This window comes from Spermophilus citellus (genome assembly GCF_964194105.1).
Source record: "Spermophilus citellus genome assembly, chromosome: 7".
Classification (NCBI taxonomy): Eukaryota; Metazoa; Chordata; class Mammalia; order Rodentia; family Sciuridae; genus Spermophilus; species Spermophilus citellus.
In genome coordinates this window covers 63241405-63261704 of record NC_138188.1, presented here as the reverse complement: position 1 = coordinate 63261704, position 20300 = coordinate 63241405, and the positions used below count along the sequence as shown (strand labels likewise).

The 20300-nt window shown below is 32.5% G+C and overlaps 1 protein-coding gene across 2 annotated transcripts in view; it reads right to left on the bottom strand.

The window, feature by feature from the left end:
* Positions 1 to 10832: 10832 nt before the first annotated feature.
* The window catches only part of SERPINI1 (serpin family I member 1), an 83603-nt gene continuing 74135 nt past the window's right edge, over positions 10833 to 20300 (bottom strand). For both annotated transcript variants that reach the window (XM_081301136.1, XM_081301137.1), the window contains exons 7-9: positions 15632 to 15718; positions 13791 to 13880; positions 10833 to 13538 (exon numbers count right to left, since the gene is read on the bottom strand). In XM_081301136.1, coding sequence (XP_081157262.1) covers positions 13462 to 13538; positions 13791 to 13880; positions 15632 to 15718 — 254 coding nt within the window. In that variant the 3' untranslated portion in view covers positions 10833 to 13461. The remainder of the gene's footprint in view (positions 13539 to 13790; positions 13881 to 15631; positions 15719 to 20300) is intronic.

Below are 20300 nucleotides of genomic sequence, written 5' to 3'. Positions count from 1 at the left end.
TAAATATAGACTTCAATATAATTATGCAGCCACATGAGCATTACTTTAGAGACTATTTCTTTAGAAAGATTTTCTTTCTCCAAGTAAATAGTTTCTTGTCTCTCTTTCATTATGTAAATTAGGAATTCATGTCATGCAAATTAGAAATTAAAGTAAAAAATTATTTTAAACATCTAAATTAAAAATTACTGTTCTTATTTAAGTCAATTTATCAAACTGAAAACTGGGATAATGCATGTGGGCAGGTTTTCTTCGAGTGCAGAGAGAAGTCAGCATAACAAGGGAAAAATCAATCTCCTAAAGGTCTTTGTTATATATTTGGGATTTCTGTGACACTGGAGCTGCCTAACTAGCCTCCCAAGGAACTCACCATTTCTTCTCAGCTCCAGCTGCACCAAATATCAGCTTCTTTCCTGAAGTCATCTACTTATACAGTCATCTCTTTCAATTACAGTTCATGAGCCTAAAGAGTAAGGAAACTCTTTGTCTAACTTATATATGTATCACTAGTGCATGAAATATCCATAATCGTTAAATGAACAAGTATGGGGAAAATGTCAGTAAAAGGAAAAGTGATCACCGAAGTTATTGGTGGCAAAAGCTTTCATGTACTTAGTTAAAAGGATATGCTTCTGAAAATGTTTACTAAACCCTTCTTATTTAAAAAGTTAGGGACAATGTTAAAAAAAAAAAGTCTCCAAATCCATTTATGGCAAACCACTCAGCCCCTTCAAATTAAAACCTAAGGACACTATGAATATAATATTATTTTACATAATCAAAGAAATAGAAGAACTTTTTGTAATAAATTATGTGTTATCTCTTTTAGTAAAAGGTAAAAGCCACCACGGAAGAACCAGTTAGATTCACTTTCCCTGTGAGTTTGTCACTATAGTTGAAAAAGGTTTTTAGATTTTCCTTTAATCAGCTAGTGTTAACTGCAGGATGTGAATCAGAAGGAGACTTCACCAGGAAAGTTAACAAGAACTGTGAGTTCATTTGCTGAATGTCTCTTGGAGTACATTACCAAGAGAGAATTTTTTGTTCTTTCTTTTTGATAACCCAAGCTATGTTTTTCTTACAATTTTATCTCCATTCTGGCTGACAATGAAATCCTTCATGGGCATCAAAGACACGAGAAAATGGGCATCAAGAGCTGGCTCTAACCTTGACTTTTTATTTCCAATGAGTCAAACGTATTATTCCACTTCAAATCCGAGTCAGAAATAGGGAAGATAAAACTGTGTCATGAAAATGAAGATTATTTTACTTAAAAAGAGTGAAAGCTTCTTATTCTATTCTCTGAGACTTACCATTGAATGTTAGAGGCTCATTCTAGGGTGTTCTTTTTGTAGTTTTGTGTAGATCAGGAGAGTTAGACTAACATTGCCAGGTGCTTTTGTGCCTGTTGTGAGTTTTATTTTTTTGTCCATCTAACTTTAAATGTTCACAATATGTAAATCAATGGAAGTGTAACCGATGTGATTCTGCAATCTGTATACGGGGTAAAAATGGGAGTTCATAACCCACTTGAATCAAAGTGTGAAATATGATATATTAAGAACTATGTAATGTTTTGAACAACCAACAATAAAAATAAATAAATAAAATCTAATTTAATAATTTCAAAAAAAAATGTTCAAAAAAATTAGATACTACCTTTATCAGTGTATTAGGATTACAGTGACATCTTGTGGCATATCATTCTTCCTTTAAAAACTGTTGCCCAGTTAAAAAACAAAAACAAAAACAAAAAAACTACCCCTTAGCTTTATTAATATATGCTAACTAAAAAACTCAGAAATGATTAATTGAAGTGGTAACCCAGTGAACACAATCATTCCACTTTATTTGGTTTAAGTAGATATTTCTGAATAACTTAAATGAGAAACATTGTTTTTTAAAGATATTTTAAAATTTACCATTTATTTTCAAATTTCTTTTATCAGCATCTTTATGACTTAGGAAAAGTCCTATTAGTTAAAATCTGATTCACATAAAGACAAATTCAAAATTAGAAGTGTGCTGCAAAGAAAGTAGCATGTGATCAAAACTCTGACTTGTTAAATCCAGGCAATTAAGATAATCTCATCAGAGGAAAGTTTTTTTTATTAGAAGAAAGGATTTTTTTCAAACAAAGTTAAACCTTTGCTATTTAGAGCTGATAATTACCAGCTTCCTAAAGGACTACTAATTAGCAAGTGTGGTGTGTAAAGTAAGACCACGACTAAGCTACATTAAGAGAATAGACCTTTTTTTTTTTTTAAAGACAGCTGAACTAGAATCAATACCCCCACCCTTCCACTCTGCCCGCATCACATCGTAGATTAATAATGAGCAAGCTTAGTCCACTTCAGGTAATATAAAGTCCTTCTGCTGAAAACCATTGCTATTTATTTGCAGGTAGGCAGCAAATAGCAATGTAGATATTTGCTTTTCTCTTCTCTTGTTGTCTTCTTCCCCTTCTTACTCCCTCTCCTTTTAATTTTGAACTTCTAAATAACCCTTCTGTTAGCCTATAAAGTAATCCCTTTGGAACTGCACTTACAAGGAATTAGAAGTGACAAGGTTTCCCCTTTTATGTACCTTAATAAGCAAGTTCCTTATAAGTCTTGGTATATATAATATGCTATTTTGTGTGATTCAAGATGTCAACTGTAAGACCCTTTTTTTTTTTTTTTGTGGTGCTGGGGATTGAACCCAGGGCCTTGTTCATGCGAGGCAAGCACTCTACCAGCTGAGCTATATCCCCAGCCCCGAGAGACTTTTTTAAAATGTGCTAATATAAGAAAAAATATCAATGACAGGTATTCTATGACACATTGCCTAGAATATTTATTTATTTATTTAGGTACTGGGGCACTCAACCACTGAGCCACATCCAAGACCTATTTTCTATTTTATTTAGAGACAGGGTCTCACTGAGTTGCTTAGTGTCTCACCATTGCTGAGGCTGGCTTTGAACTCGTGATTCTCCTGACTCAGCCTCCTGAGCCGCTGGGATTACAGGCTGTGCCACTGTGTTTAGAATATTTATTTTTAAATTCATTCAAAACTCATTAAATGTGTTTTGACTTATTTAAATAGATTTTATTATATATCATACTTACCCATATTTTAAAATGAAAATAAAAATATAATATATAATGTTTCTAAATCACAAGGTCTGGCTCCAAATCACCACCACTGGTGCAGCGACTGCCATCTGTATTTGCCTCCACCATTGCTTTCCTTGTGCCAAGAGCACTGGTGAGTCAGCAGCCATCACTGAGTGCTCCAAGTTTTGTCTCCAGGACTTACTTCCAAGATGTTGACGCCTATTCTTCAGGTTTTGAAACTGGCAGTTTATCTTACAGAAAAATCAATGAAAGGTGTTACACAATAACCAAGATCTATGATGCTTCCCTAAATGGTCATTACCATTCTTTCTCAAGTGGTTTGCTGACTGAGACCCTAAGGGACAACAGTCATGCAACAAGATTACCATGGTCACAGGCAGTGGCCTTTAAATTGTGGCTGCTACCTGATCACTGGTGACCGCAAAACTCCATTCCTCACTCCGTTTTCATGAATGTGAAAATGTGAAAAATGATGTCCTTGAGAATAGATGAATATGGTTGTGTTAATGCTAATAGACAGTCTTTCCTGATGCCAAGGACTGAGTGCTTATATTCTTCATACACATTACAGATTTTAATCTTTAGTATAACCCTATGAAGTAAACGTTATTATTTGAGTAAATAGATGGAAGTTAAACAAACTGCTCCACTGACAGACATTTGATAAGTGGAAATAATTGAGGTTTAAAATTTATTCTGTCATTTTGAAATGCATATTTTTCCCCATAGGCCTCTGTTTATTTATTTATTTATTCTGGATATTGAACCCAATCATGCTTTACCACTGAGCTACATTCCCAGCCATTTTTATTTTTTTCATTTTGAGACAGGAGTTTTGCTAAATTGTTTAGGTCTTTGCTAAATGTTGAGGCTGGCCTCAAATATGGGATCCTTTTACCTCCACCTCCCAAGTAGCTGAGATTATAGGCATGTGCCATGGCACCCGGCTGGTAATAAATATTTAGGCAAAAAATATCAGAAAAAGGGGTCATTCGGTTGTATGGAAAATGATTGTCCTCTCATGGGCAACTTTCCTTGAGTAACAGAGTAAAGAACAATGGTGTGAACAAATGTTGGATTTATATATTCAGGAATTAGGACAAAACTATCAGAAGAGCAGAGAGATGAAACATTGTCTCTTATTTGAGAAGGAGAAAAAAATTCTGCATCAGCTAGAAGCTGTGACGACTGAAGAGGAAACATCTTCCGGAAATGCTATGTGTCACAAATAACCACTTTATTTTTCCTCAGGGAACACAAAATTCTTCAAATTTCAAAGAGAGGAAAAATGCACCTAAAATTACTGTATAATATAGTGTGAATTTGGACAAAGGACAGCCTGTGTTTCATTTGGTATAGTTTTATTCTAAGTTAGCATTCTTTTCACACATCTTTGTCTCACCAAAACCAGAAGTGAATATGAACATGATCTACCTCTAGCTTTTAGCTTATTAATGTTAAATTATTTTCTTTACTTTGAACCAATTAATAAAAATACTCTAATTCTTCTGTTGAAATCTCCTCAGAAGACAGACCCCTTTTTTTTACAAGCTATTTTTATGCGCTTAGGTTTCCAAATTCCCTCAAGAATAACTTTGTTGGCAGACATGAAATGAAGTGGCTGTTATAAACTTCCTATCCTTCATGTTTTCATAAATGAAAGAAAAAAATGTAAACCATCAAACACTTTTTCCTTTAAAGGAAATAAATGGTTTTAGTTTTCATAGTTCTGTAAAACTTTCAAAATTTGTATGACGCTTGAAATAGCTACAAATAATTTAAAATTTTATTTCTTGCAAAAACGTTTTCATCTCATAGTACAAATGTCTATATAGTTGAGAAAGTAAGTAAATAATTATTCATAAATTGGAGATTTTTGAGAATGGAGCTCTTTAAATCTCTGAATTTTGTTCTTATATTTTGCAGTGCCGATATTACTATAAACCAAAGAACAGAGTTTTAACATTTTTCTAAAATTCTTCCCAAGAACAAATTTTATGACATAGTATATACAAGACAGAATGTATCTAGAATAATTATAGCTATGTAAACATTAAGGTAAAAGTATAAAATAAAGTTGAATAAAAAAACGTCAGAAAATCTGAGCATTAAAGTTCATGTAATTTTGTAAAAAAAAAATACATAACATTTTGGCCTAATTAATTGCTTTTCCTTTTCTTTGCATTCTAATACAGAGTATGAGTTTCTGGCCGTGGATACGAACAAGCAAACTCAAACATGCCAGATTCATTCCACTGTCATTTCTGTTCCTATCCTTCTTCCCTTCCCTTTACTCACCCCCCCCCCCGCCACCTTTTAAATATATTTTGTTAGTTGTAGATGGACACAGTATATTTTGTTTTTATTTAATTGTGGCACTGGGGATTGAATCCAGTGCCTCATGCATGCTAGGCAAGTGCTCTACCACTGAGCCACAACCCCAGCCCCTCATTCCCCTTTTACTAACCCACTGAATTTCTATTCTCCCCCCCTCTCTTGTTGTGGGTTAGCATCATGTATAACTAAAAAGAAAAAGAAAAAGAAAAAAGAAAAAATATTCAAATACGCAGAGATACATTTCATAAACAAGCAGGAATAATTAAGAGAAAAGAAACAAGCAAATATAACCAAAGAAGGAAAAACATGCATGCATACATCTATAGACATATGTAGCAGGTTTAAAATGTAACAAACCATTGACCTTTCACCATTCTGAACAAATAGCATTAAACATCTCAGTAATTATGTGTGTACCTTAACATGACAGAAGGTACAATAAGAGATACTCATAATGTTAACATAGAATTACTGAAATGGCTGTTCTGTTCAGAAAAAAATTTTAAATGTGTAAGAACAACTTCAAGACATTTAGAGAATGATTGAAGTAAAGCATTTAAAGCTTTAAAAAGGATATAATTTGTAAAATTTACCTTTGAAATCCTAGTGATGGATTATGATTTCCATCAAGAAATGCTAAACTTGTATTTTCTTTAAACATGTTAAGATAAAAGGGTGAGATATATTTATTCAGGTTTATATCAGTAACTTAGATTCTTTTTCCTCAAAGGGTGGACCTGGACCAGTAGAATCATCATCATCTGAGAACTTATTAGATATACAAAATTCTAGTATTGGCCTTCAGACCTATTGAATCAGAATTTGAATTTTACCAAGATTTCCGTATTGTTCTTATGAAATCTAAAGTTTGAGAAGCAGTGATTTAGAGGATTTTTAAAAATAAATTAAGAAATGGAATTCACAGAGTATAAAGTATTGGACAATCCCTAAACTGCTTCATGAGGAACTGAATTTAATTAGGATACTAAATACTTTGACATCTCAACAATGGTGTAGAACATGGTATCCTAATGCTGGCTACCAAATGACATAGCAAAGTCTTTAAGAACTGGACTGCCATTGGAAAGCAAATCAGGATAAGCATCCTGAACCCAACTGGGTCAATTATCTACTAAAGCAAACAACAACAAAAATAAACGTTCTCCAATAAATTTAAATAGGAGACTCAACATAACTACAATACAATCCAGTATTACTTAGCATACAGAAACTCAGAAAACTCTTAAGAACTCACAAGGGAAAAAGAAAGTTAATAGAAGTAAAACACAAAATAATCAAAATATTAGAATTTATCAAACTCTTTAAAATAGTTATAACTGTGCTCAGTGAAGTAAGGGCAAACACTTTGAAATTAAAGTACAGTGAAGCTGAAACTACTCAGCAGAGGGGAAAAAAAAGTTATTTTAAAAGAATCAAGTAAAAAGGGCTGGGGTTGTGGCTCAGTTGTAGAGCATTTGCCTAGCATGTATGAGACAATGGGTTTGATCCCCAGCACCACATAAAACAACTAAATAACAAAATAAAGGTATGTGTCCATCTACAACTAAAACTAAAAAAAGAATCAGGTGAAAGTTTTATCACTCAAAAATACTACTGAAATAATTCACTAGATGGGCTCAATTGTACAAAGGGGATAACAGGAAAGAAATCAGTGAATGAACATAAATTAATAGTAATTAAGGAATCTGAACAACAGAAACAAAAAAATGTTTTAAAAAATAAAAAAGCCTCAGTGACCTGTAAGACAATACCAAAAGATCTAATTATATGTCATTTCAGTCCTACAGGAGACATAGATATCAAGACAGAAACTGTTTTGGAAAAAAAAGAGTAGCAAAAACTTCCTAAACTTTTTGACAGACACAAATTTACAGATTTATGAAACTTTAATTTTGAGGATAAACTCAAAGTAAACCACATCCAGCTACAAGGCAATCAAAGTATTGAAAACCAAAGATACAGAAAAAAAAAAGTCTTGAAAGCAACTAGACACAAATGACACCTCATATACAGAGAACACTAATTTAAATAACGGTTGAATTGTCACCAGGAACCCTGGAAGATACAGGACAATATAACAACAGTTTTAAATTTCTGAGGACAAAGAACAGTCAATTCAGAATTCTGTGTTCACTGAAAATATCATTCATGAATAAAAGTGAAATAGAGTTTTCAGATGAAAAATAGAGTAAAAGATATTTTCAGTAATAGTTCTGGGTCAAGACAGACAGTAAAGAAAGTTCTTCAGGGTAAAGGGAAATGATACCAGATGGAAACTGAAAACTTCACAAAGAAAGGAAAAACAACCCAAAGGGTTAACATTTGGGTAAATGTAACAAACTATCTCTCCTCTTAAGTATTTTGAAATGTGTATGACAATTGAAAGCAAGAATTATAACTGTCTGATGATAGGATTTCTCCAATTCACATACATGTAATACAGACAAGAACTAAAGCACAAGTGGGGATGTGAGGAAATCAACATTATTTTAAGGTTTCTACATTCTATATGTAGTATTAAAATATTAATTCTAGGTGGAAATTTTAATTAGAATTAAATGAAAATGAAAATTGTAATTCCTGGAGCAACTACTAAAAAGTATAGAAAAAAAAATAGTGAAAAGTCAAAATAGGTATGTTGAAATAGAGTAGTAGGAAAAAAATCCAAATATTCCCCCAAAAGGCAGGAGCGAGAAAGTAGAGGAATGAAAAAGAAACTAGGCACACAGAAAATGAGTAATAACATGGTAGACCTGAATCCAACCATATCAGTAATTCTATTAAATGACCTAAATGTAGCAATTAAAGATAAAGATCCTTGGACTGGATAAAAAGAACAAGAGTAAACTAAATGTTATCCAAAGAAACACACTTTAAATATAATAACACGGATAGGTTAAAAGTAAAAGGATGGAAGAAGTTACACCACGCAAATGCCAATCAAAGGAAAGCTGAAGATGCTATTTGATATCAAACTAGAATTGAAGTAAGGAAAATATTTCAGGAATAAGAACAACAAAAATATAACAATAAAAGAGTTAATTTTCCAAGAAGACCTAACAATTCTAAATGCATATACACCTATCATAGCTTCAAATTACACAATACAAAAATAGATAGATCTAAAAGGAAAAATAGTAAATAATATAATTACAGCTGGACCCTTAACACTCCTTTCTTCCTCAGTAACTGATAAAGCAGATAGAAAATCAGCAAAGATATGGCAGAATGATATAATCAACCAATTTGACCTAATGATCGTTTATAGAACATCCCCCATGCCCCCAACAGCAGGAGAATACACACTCTTTTCAAGTACGCATGAAATATTCACAAAGATACAACATAGTCTGGGGTTTTAATAAATTTAATTTAATAAATCTAATTTAATAAATTTAATTTAATAAATTAATACCATACAAATTGTTTTCTCTGACTAAAATGTAATTAAGCTAAAAATCAAATAGATGAAAATCCTCAGGTAGTTGAAAATTAAACAATATACTTCTTTAAACATTCATAGTCAAAAAGGAATTCTGAAATAAATTAGAAAATATTTCTAAATGAAAGAAAATGAAAACCTAACACATCAAAGGTTGAGGTATGTAGGTGAAGTACTTTGAGAGAAATTTTGTAGGATTACAAACTTGTATTTAAAAAGAACAAAGGCCTCAAATTATTAATATAAACTTCCATCTTAATGTATCAGAAAAACCAGAGCAAACTAAACACTCAGAAAAACAAAAGATGAATGCAGAACGGAGTTGAACATAATGAAATCTAAAACTTATAGTTATAAAGATCAGTAAAACCAATATACCTCCAATCAGACTGACCAAGGAGGAAAAGAGGTAGATGCACATTACAATATTGGGTCAGGACTGAATAAAGGGGACATCATTGATGATATTGGTGGCATTGGAGGATATGAGGAAATATTCAGAGCAATTCTACGTGTCTAAATCAAACAATTTTAGATGAAATGAATTAATTACTGATAGAACACAAATTATTCAAACTCAAGAAGAAATAAAATTTCAGTAGACTTATAACTATTAAAAGAAATTGAATTAGTATTAAACATGTTCTAAAAATACAAGTCCATGCCCAGCCAGGTTCACTGATAAATTCTGCCAAACATTTAAGAAAGAAATATAACTCATTCTATATTATATCTAAAAACATAAAAGAGAAAGAAACACTTCCTAACTCATTCTATGAGACTAGTTTCACTCTATTCCAAAATCAAACGAAGATAGAAGAAAACTAGGGACCGATATCCACCTTGAACATAAATGTATAAATTCTCAGCAAACACTAAATAGACCGATATATGAAAATTATTTTTATCTCTAGAGAGAAAAAATAACATCATAAAAGTGGGGTGTATCTGGGAATGCAAGCCTGGTTGAACATTCATAAATGAAGGAATGCAAGGCTGGTTGAAAAAAAATCAATCTGCTGCCTCTTCCTTGCCTGGATTTAAGGAGCTTGTCTGTAATCCCAGCAGGAAAACGGTAAAGTCTAGGCCAGCTGCAGTTGCAATCTTGGGTTCAATTCCTAGTACTACAAGAAAAAAAGGGAGAGTGCTTCTTCAAGCTTTGGAATAAATACCATCAAGCATCACGAAGAAGAGTAAATTGATCCCTAGTAAATAAAAATGGACTTGGAAGGACTTTCCTCACTTCTTGACACAGGAGAAAATTTATCAATGCAGACATTAAGTTATTAAAACAAGCATTGATCCTAACTAGAATAACATATATTCCATGCTTATCTAAATATGTCAAGTAGAATCTACTGTCATGTATAATTAAAAAGAATGAATAAAAATAAATAGAACAAGCATTAAAAAGAAAAGGAAAAAAAAGGGCAGACATAAAACACACATGCTAATGCATAACCATGATAAGAATGCAACGGAGGGTTTTCTAGTTCAGTTTCTAGGCAGAACAATACTAAATCCTCTTAAAGATATGTCATTTGGAGGTGGGTGAGAAGTGGCTCCTTCTCATCTGGGCCCACATATCAAATGGTGAGAACCTGTAGGATGCTGGTTTTGGATTTGCCCACACTACCCTTGCTTCTGTGTCTGCCTTGCTTTCTCCATCCTGATACCACATCACACTTAGTACTCCCTCTACCCCTATTATTACACCATTTCCAATGGAACAATGACTGAATTAGAACTATTTTAGGTTTCTGCTCATCTGGGTCTAGGATTTCTTTTTAATGATGGGCTTTGGTCAAAATTCAAAATTTTGCTTTTAATTTAATCCAGTGAAATTTTTTTTAAGTATTAAAATACTAATAGGCAGTCTAGGCTTCCTGGAAGGAAACAGCAACATTGGAACCTTGTTGGAATATTCTTTATTGATTCCATGCTTTCGGTGGTCTTAAAATGAAGTCATTCAACTGAAGAACCATGTGCCCTGTCTTTAAACAGATTCCCCCCATAATGGACAGTGATGTAGGGAGGCTGTGAGAGTGTGGATGGCAAAGTTACAGATTTTTCACCAACCATTTTGTGTATTACAAATAGACATCCATCTTATTTTCTCAAGATTACAATAAAGACCCCCATTTCACCAAGATACATTTCAAGTTACACTTGGCCAATAAGCAAAATACCCCAGGCTATTCTATCTTAAAAAGAAAAAAAAGTTACTCAAATAACAAAAATAGATATCATTACACATTTAAGAAGTTGATTATATAGTAAATCAGTGAATTATGTAAAATATACATATTTAATGAGAGTGAAATAAATTATTTACCATATTTTCTTTATTTTTATGAAGCAAATTTGTTTTTCTTATGCTTAAATAAATATTTCTGTAAAAGTGACGCTAACCATTATTTGTTTCTGGTGGTGGTATAAAGATTTATAGATTACACTCTATATAAGTATTCAGTCCACACTATTGCATAGATTAAAAAAAAAAGTAAAATCAGGATTTCAAATAAAAGTAAAAAACATAATTATTGTTGATTTCCTCCAAAAAATTGGTTCAAAGAGCAAAAAGCTTTGGTGCATGTTCTGTGTGTATGTTTATGTAGTAATTTATTCCTTTTAAAGGAAATGGAACTATACAGTGCTACTTTTTCCAGGGAAAGGACAATGTTGAAATTATTTTTTAAAAAATAAAGACAAAGGAAAACGTTGTACTGTCAGATATTATTGCATTCCATAAGCAAGCTCAAAACAAGGGAGAATCTATTTTCATTTAAATGACACCTAAATTGTATTAAAATATTTAAAAACAAACATTCTGAATGGGAGAACTTAATCTTATACCAGCTAACAAAAAACCGCATTTGGGCTTTATGAAATACACAGTGTCTAATGATGTTTATTCTTCCTTTACAGGTAATGCATTTAGTTGACTGATGAACAGATACAGTAAGGTACACAATGATTAACAAGTAGCAATATGGTAGTGAAGAATATTACAAACTCGGAATTCCAATACTGAATCAACATCAGTTAGGCCAGGCTGCATAAATTATAAATGAAAACAAGAGCATCTATTCTACAATAACTGAAGATTTATGAATAAACTATAAGTCCTCTCAAAATATAAGCTGTAAAAGATTCAGTGTTAAGTGTTATGTCCTTGGGTATTCATAAATTCTTTCATGGGTATTACCTATAAATGTCTCCATATTTTTAAAGAACATATTTCAAGTGTTCTAATATGCAGAGGAATTTTGCTTTTGTTCATAGCATGTAATAGAAAAGACCCTTTAGAGTAAAAACCATTTTTCCTTTCCTTGGACAAATGTATTACATTATTAATGCAGATTACTACTCCACGCCTCCCTGAATATTTCCAAGCTCTATGAAATTGTAGTCTTTCTGTTTCCATGTATGAAAATATTAAACATGCAAACCTTATGTTAAGTAGAGTTCTGTTATGGAAGTGAAAAACAGTAACGTCCATGGACAAACAGTAAAGGCTTCACTTGGGAATCTGTTAGAAGTATGCAATCAGTCCCCACCCCACAATAACTGAATGAGAATCTGCATTTGTAAGAAGATCCCCAGTTGACTACATTACACATTGATGTTTGAGAAGTGCTGATTTAATATACTTCACGGACTGAGTTAATTTTCTATAAGTTAACCATATCTAAATCACTAGTGTAGTCATGTCACTTAACATCAGGGGTATGTTCTGAGAACTGAGCCCTGAGGTACTTCATCTTTGTGTGAACATCAGAAAGTGTACTTACACAAATCTAGATGGTGCAGTCAATCACTTGATGTAGCCTCTTGATGCAGTTAAGAGATTGGGTAAGCACAAAATGTATGAGATTACTGCTGGCATCACATGACATATTGTTTTACAGTAAACCTTTTTTATTTTTAATAAATGGAAGGGGTACATTCTAAAATAATGATAAAAAAGCATCATACCATTTAAATACACAAACCAGTAATGTCTATAGGGTTTGCATAGTCCTATTTTTTTCTAACAGGTTTTGTTATGGAGCCTTACAGATATTCAGCTTGCATTTCCTTGTCCTGCCCTCTACACTGCAATGCTAATTTACCTTGGTGCTTTGATTCTGCATGATTATGAAAGACTTAAGAAGCCCCAAAACATAACTATTTCCAAATTCTCATATTGGTATCTGCATACTCCAATTTCTACTGAAATATCATTATTTCCAAATTTAACTGACAGGTATATGCATACTACTACTGCTACTTTTAAAATGAAAAACAGCTGTTTACATGTTCAATATGTACTTTTATTTTAAACAACAGCATAACAAACACAATGACATAATAGGACCACTACCTTAATACTAATAATATCCTTGACAGGTTGACCTGTAATTCACATATACTGTTTCTATCTGGAGCTATTTTTAACATTATCTTAAGATACACTGTAAAACACAAATCCTAAATATAGATCAGTTGCAAACATAATGTGCTTTGTTGCAGTTTTCCTTGTTACTCAAATGAAGTCATTTAAAGTTCCTCAAAATCATGTGCACTTGGGTTCATTGTTTCAGGATGCAGGACTCGTCCCATGAATAAGATTGCACCTGTGTTCATTTGGAAGTGAACAACAACACAAAAAAGGGTGAATAGAAGAATGTGCTATTTTCCTTCTTGCTTACAATTATCAATGTTTCAAGAAATACAAATACAAATTATTTTCACTTTTTGAAAAATCATTTGACCATTAGACATTATCTAATAAATTCTACTGTGGATGGAAGGGGCAGCCTTCCATTTAAAAAAGAAAGTTTCTTTGGGCCCTATTGGATAAAGTTGTCTTCTTATAACAGACTTACCAGTTCTCCTGTTTCTGATAAGAAAGAAAAATGGATGGTCCACAATAACTTGAGGATACAGCACCGCCATCCTACTAATTGCAATCATTCCTACAGCACAGAAAAAAAATTAATTACATGTCCATAGATGTGCAGAGATTAATGAATAATTTCTCAAAACTATCTGTCTATCCATCTAATGCAAAGGCAACAATTTACAGAAAACAAGATTTTAAAGACTTTAAGAGAGAAAAATTATAAAAGTATTAACATTTCTACTTGATTAAAACAAAACAAAACAAAACAAATCACAGGATTCCCTCCTTCCACCCCATCAAAAATAATAGGACTAGTTATTCTGCCTGTTACAAAAGTTCTATTCTCAGCCTAAGATAAATATTTGTGCTTTTATCAAAACATCCTTTCACATGGCGAGAGAAAGGGATGTGAAAGGATGTTTTGATAAAAGCACAAATATTTATCTTAGGCTGAGAAGAATGGGATAGACAGCAGAATACATCAGTCACCAGAAAGGCAATTTGTAAATCAATGGAAATGTAACTGATGTGACACAGCAATCTGTATACGGAGTAAAAATGGGAGTTCATAACCCACTTGAATCAATCTGTGAAATATGGTATATTAAGAACTATGTAATGTTTTGAACAACCAACAATAAAATAATTTAAAAAAAAAACATCCTTTCAGTTAGGGAAGGGGGAGAAGAAAGAAAAATCCTCGTGACAAAAAAACAAAGACAGTTTATGTTTTTCAGTCACTTTCTTCTGTTTGAATTGGGTCTATTGACAGAGCAAATCTCTAGAGTTCTAGTAGGAGGGAGGGCTGTCCGAGATTAAGGAGAAAGTGCAGCATCAAAACAAGCAATGGTGCTTTCTAAGGTGGGATGCTGAATTCCCCTTCCTTCTAGGATGGTTGCTGCAGTGTGGTTAGTTATCAGAAAAAAAAAGAAAGATTATGTAAGATTTCTGATGCCCAAGACTAGTGTTTCTACATCCTCTTTAAAACACTGTTATGACTGGTGAAGTTAGAAATAATGTGCTGCAAAACAAACATACAACCAGGAGTGAAAAGTTCTCAGTTAACTAGGAAAGTTAGAACCATCAAAATGATCAATGACATTCACCATTGTAATTTGGATGTTATTTATGTTGATTAAAAAATTATTTATTGGAAACTATTGTGTTATTAGTATTATTGGTTAATAGCACTTAAAATTATTTATTACATCTATGGTATACTCTTGCAAATGAATGTGCTTCTAAAAAATCCAAACTTTTCACTGACAAAATTAATAGTGAAGTTTCAAAAGTAATTAGGAAGGAAGAAAAACGTTTAAATAGGCATCAGGAAAATATTTAAAATATTTTAAAAGGCAGAACTGTAGGAAAATCATTCTACCAGAGCTGCCAGGTGTCCTGAGTTTCATTAGGAAAAAAACAAAGATGGATTTATAGTGCAAAGGGCCAGTGGACTGAGAACTTGCTTTACATCCTATTTAGAAAATTCTGGCTGGTTCAGCATTTGCTTGACTCCTAACTTAGGACAAAAAACGTTTTTTTTGGCTAGGTTCTGAAAATGATCCCCACCCCCATCCAAGATTATTTTAAATATTTGAGTCTAGGGAAGGCAAGAAGATTTTGGAAAACAGCTTTGTTTTTTTGTTTTTTTGTTTTTTTATTGGTTGTTCACAACTTTACAAAGCTCTTGACATATCATACTTCATACATTAGATTGAAGTGGGTTATGAACCCCCAATTTTACCCCAAATGCAGATTGCAGAATCACTTCGGTTACACATCTACAATTTTACATAATGCCCTATTAGTAAAACAGCTTTGTACCTGAGGCAGCAGCAGCTTCTGAGCCTTCTTCATTAACCTCTATGAAAGACTTGTGAATTGCTTTGGAAAGGAATAGCTCTTTGTTATCTGCAAAACAAGAATAAAGCAGAGGGTTTTATTCAGTATCAGGGATACAGAGACATTTGACCCTTTTGTTAAATGGGTTTTGGAGATGTAAGACCAAGATACTGATTAAAAAAAAAAAAAAGACAAGTGATAAAGTTACAAGATTTCACTTATAATAGGAGAGAACCATGATGATGTAGTTTCTAATTTGCCCTCATTGTCTATTCTCTTGTTAATTTTACCCTTCATTTTCACTGGAAATTTCCCATTGTTTATTTCTTACATTGTAAAAAAATGCAGAAAATCTGTTTTTAGCAGTGACTTCAAATTAGTTCATAACTCAAGATAAAAACATTGTATATAGTGCATTCTAATTTGAAATAAAAAGTACAAACTGAAAGCTGGAAAAAAACAGAAATAACCAGAATAAAAAAAAATGTTCTTTTTCTAAACCTAATATCTCATTAGTAGAATAATGTAGATATCCTTTGCAAAGAAAAATAAAATTGACTTCAAGTTTATAGAAATGTGAATAGATGTTTTAAAAAAAAATTGCTTCCATTCTAGTTAACAGGTTTATCTGAGGATTCATAAAGATATGTTTAATATCCAATAATAGGAAGATTATTTTTTTCCTTTAAATTGCCTTCTATTTATGCTTACTTTTAAATTAATGGTCATAATGGGTATAATTGTCCCCTCAAATTCATTTGTTGAAGTTCTAACTCCCAGTACTTCAAAATGTGACTATATTTAGAAATATGATCGGAAATTAAAATGAGACAATTAGGGAGTGTTCTAACCCATGATGACTAGTGTTCTTATAAGAAGGGGGAATTTGGACTTGGAAAGGTACAGATAGGTGAAAATTAATTTATTGTAGCAAATTACATAGGCTTTGATGCCCAGATAATTGGTCAAATATTATTCTGGATGTTTTCCTGAAGATGTTTTTGGATAAAATCAACATTTAAATCAGTAGACTTAGGCTGGAGTTGTGGCTCAGTGGCACAGCACTTGCCTAGCATGTGTGAGGCACTGGGTTCAATTCTCAGTACCACATATAAATGAATAAAAAATAAAGGCCTGCTGACAACTAAAAAAAAATTTTTTAAAAATCAGTAGACTTTGGGTAAAGTAGATCATCCTCACAATGTGAGTAAGCCTCATGCAGTCGGCTGAAGGCCTGAACAAAGGCTCACCTCCTCCTATCAAAGGAGAAAGTCCACCAGCAGCTTCCCTTTGGACTCAGCTACAATTCTTCCTGGAGTCTCTATCCTACAGATTTTGGACTTTCAGAGCCTCTACAATCCTGTGATCCAATCATTAAAATAAGTCTGCCTGTCATTCTCTCCTTCCCTTCTCATATATATGTATACCCCCCATGACCAACACCACATGCACACATTCTGTTGATTCTGGAGAATCTTGACTAATAAACCATTTTTAGATTGAAGGAAAAGATGCTATCTATAAGCCAAAAAGGAGGGTCTTGTAAGATTCAACCCTGTTAACACTTTTATCTCAGACTTCTGGCCTCTAAAACTGTGACAAAATATATTTCTGCTTTTTAAACCACTAAATCTGTGGTACTTTGTTATGGCAGGCTTAGCAAACCACAAAATGATTTTTTGTCTTTAGTTTCCAACTGTTACAACAAAACAATGACAAAATAGATACTCCAAATACATTTTTTTAAAAGATGAACAAGTAGCAGGGTAAGGATTATTCTAGTTTATGCCACCCTATTTTCTTTTCAGTTCCAAGTGGTTTAAGCCAAACTCCATTAAATAAATTTGTTGCTGATGTCTAGCACCATTCCATACAAACACAACAGATTTCCCATTAGACACTTTAGTAAGACTTTGTAAGAAACCAAGTTCTACTCACAACATACATTTTCCGTTAAAGTCTTCAAAAATACCTATTATTCTACATGCAGAGGGGATGATGTTTCTCAACATTTTTGATCCACTTGTTGCATGTACCTGATTATCCTGAATAAACATCAAGACAACTAACAATGGGCATCCCTGAATATACTTTTAATAGAAATATTATTTCCTCAGATCATATTTGATATTAAGATATAAGCACTGCATCATTAGTCAATCTCATAATTATAATACTTTCTTATGAAATACATTCAATTATTAGAAAAAAATAAAAAATAGTCAAGCTTTTTACATTTAACAATTAAGTATAATTAGCTCTCTCAAATCCAGGAGTAGTTATGTTTTGTTTTATTTAACAAGAGACAAAGTATAAATTGTGTTAAATAATCAAATGTATGTAGTTGGGAAAACTAGCATATGAATCCAAGACAGTAAAATGTACTAAAGATTTAACAGGTAAATGATGCCATTCTGTTTTCAGATACTGCTGCCAATTTTCATCAGTTTGTCAGCTACGGAAAGGTCATGTCTCAAGAACCAGCACTTTGGCTCTGACTACAAAATGACAGGGTCCAGGTCCTAAAGGGTAATGAACACCCACATTGCCAGTTAAGTCCTCCTCAAATACTTGGACAGGAGTTCTCAAAGACACTGAATGATATTTCAACTAATCAATCTGCACAGAAGAAAACTTCCAATAGTGACTAGGCCTGACATACTGGGTGCACTGGACTCACTGAAACAGGAAAAACCATTCATTTCTGGCCTCTGCTCCAAATGTTGTAACCTTCTGCCGTCAAATAACCTCTGTGTGTTCCCATTTACCCACGTAAAATGGTGGTGTTGGTGACAGAAATACTACAAGAAATACTTGTGGCAGAAGGATCAAAAAAGCAAAGGGTAATTCTCTGAGAGCTAATTATTTAGAAGATAATAAAATGGACAAGCCTTTTAACAAGATTTGTGAAGAAAAAAAGAGAGATAGCCTCCCCTAACAAAGACACAGAAGAGTATTTTGAGAAAAATAAAAATTAATATATGTAGTTTTCTGCAGATGTTTATAAACATAATGAAATATAATTTTAATATAAATTTCTTTATAAAACAATTGATAAATTTAATAAATGTATATATCTGTCAATCAACCTTCAGAAATAAGACACAGACTATTTCTAGTGCCCCCTAAAAGATTCTGTATGTTTCTTTATGCAGATAATTTTGAAAACAAACAGATTTTCTATGAAACAGGTTCTGTGTGGAAACAGATACTTTATAAATTAAGTCAAAAGAAAAAAAAGATCTGAATACTCCAATAACCATTAAATTTATTGAATCAGTAGACAAAAAATATTCTTAAAATTAAATTCAACAAGCCTAAATAGTTTTCTAGGCACTCATGTCCAAATCTTAAAAGGACAGGTAGGATTATCTGTTATAAAAACCACTCTAGATTCTAGAAAGAAAATAAAAGCTATGTAACTCATCCGTGGGTTGTCTTACATTGCTGCCAACATTGAACAAGGACACTATAAGAAAAGAAAACCATAAACTAAATTTAGTTGTTAACATCAATATAAAAATTCTCTAAAAAATCAGAATATAAAAAAAATAAGATATAAAAAAAAAACAGAAAATCAGCAAGTCACTATAACCAACATCACAGAAATATGAAGGATGATTAGACATGATTACAAACAACTATATGCCAAAAAAACTTGATAAACTAGAAGAAATGGGCATACTCTTAGATACATATACTGTACCAAATTGAATTATGAAGAAATGAAAAACCTGAAAAGACCAATAACAAGTAGTGAGAACGATACTGAATCTAGGTTTGGAGTGTAGCTCATGTGTATAGCCTGGAATAGCACTGCAAACAATAAAAAAAAACAAAACTTTTCTACTGAACAAAAACCCAGGACCAGATGACTTCACTGCTAAGTTCCACAAAACATCTAAGGAAGCATTAACAACAGTTCTCCTTAACTTATTCCAGGAAATAGAAGTGGAAGGAAATCTTTCCAATACACTCTACAAGAACAGCATTATCCTGATTCCAAAACCACATAAGAACACAACCCCAGTAAAAATCAAACAAGCAAACGAAACCTGATAGGTAAATACCTTTATTAACGCAGATACAAAAATTCCAAGCTAAATATTAGCAAACCAAATTCAATAGCACTTTAAGAAGATTATTCACAAAGGTCAAGTGGGATTTATGCCAGGAATGCAAGGATGATTCAATATAAGCAAATCAGTAAATGGGATATATCACATTAATGGAATAAAGAATGAAAACCATAAAATTATCTCAAAACATGCAAAAACAAGCATTTGATAAAATTCAACATCCCTTCATGATAAAAACACTAAACAGTTACATACAGAAAGAATACCTCAATATAAAAAAGGCCACAACAGCCAATATTACAGTGAATAGAGAAAAGCTGAAAGTGTTCTAACATCTGGAACAAGACAAGGATGCCTACTTTTACCACTTTTATTCAACATAGGCTGGAGCTGCTAGAGTAATCAGGCAAGAGAAAAAACATAATGCTATACAAATTGGTAAGGAATTCAAATTATAACTCTACATTGTATACTACTAGAGAAATTAAATGCTGTACTCCCTTTTTTATACAATGAATCAAAACACATTCTGCTCTCATGAATAACTAATTAGAACAAATAAATAAAATACT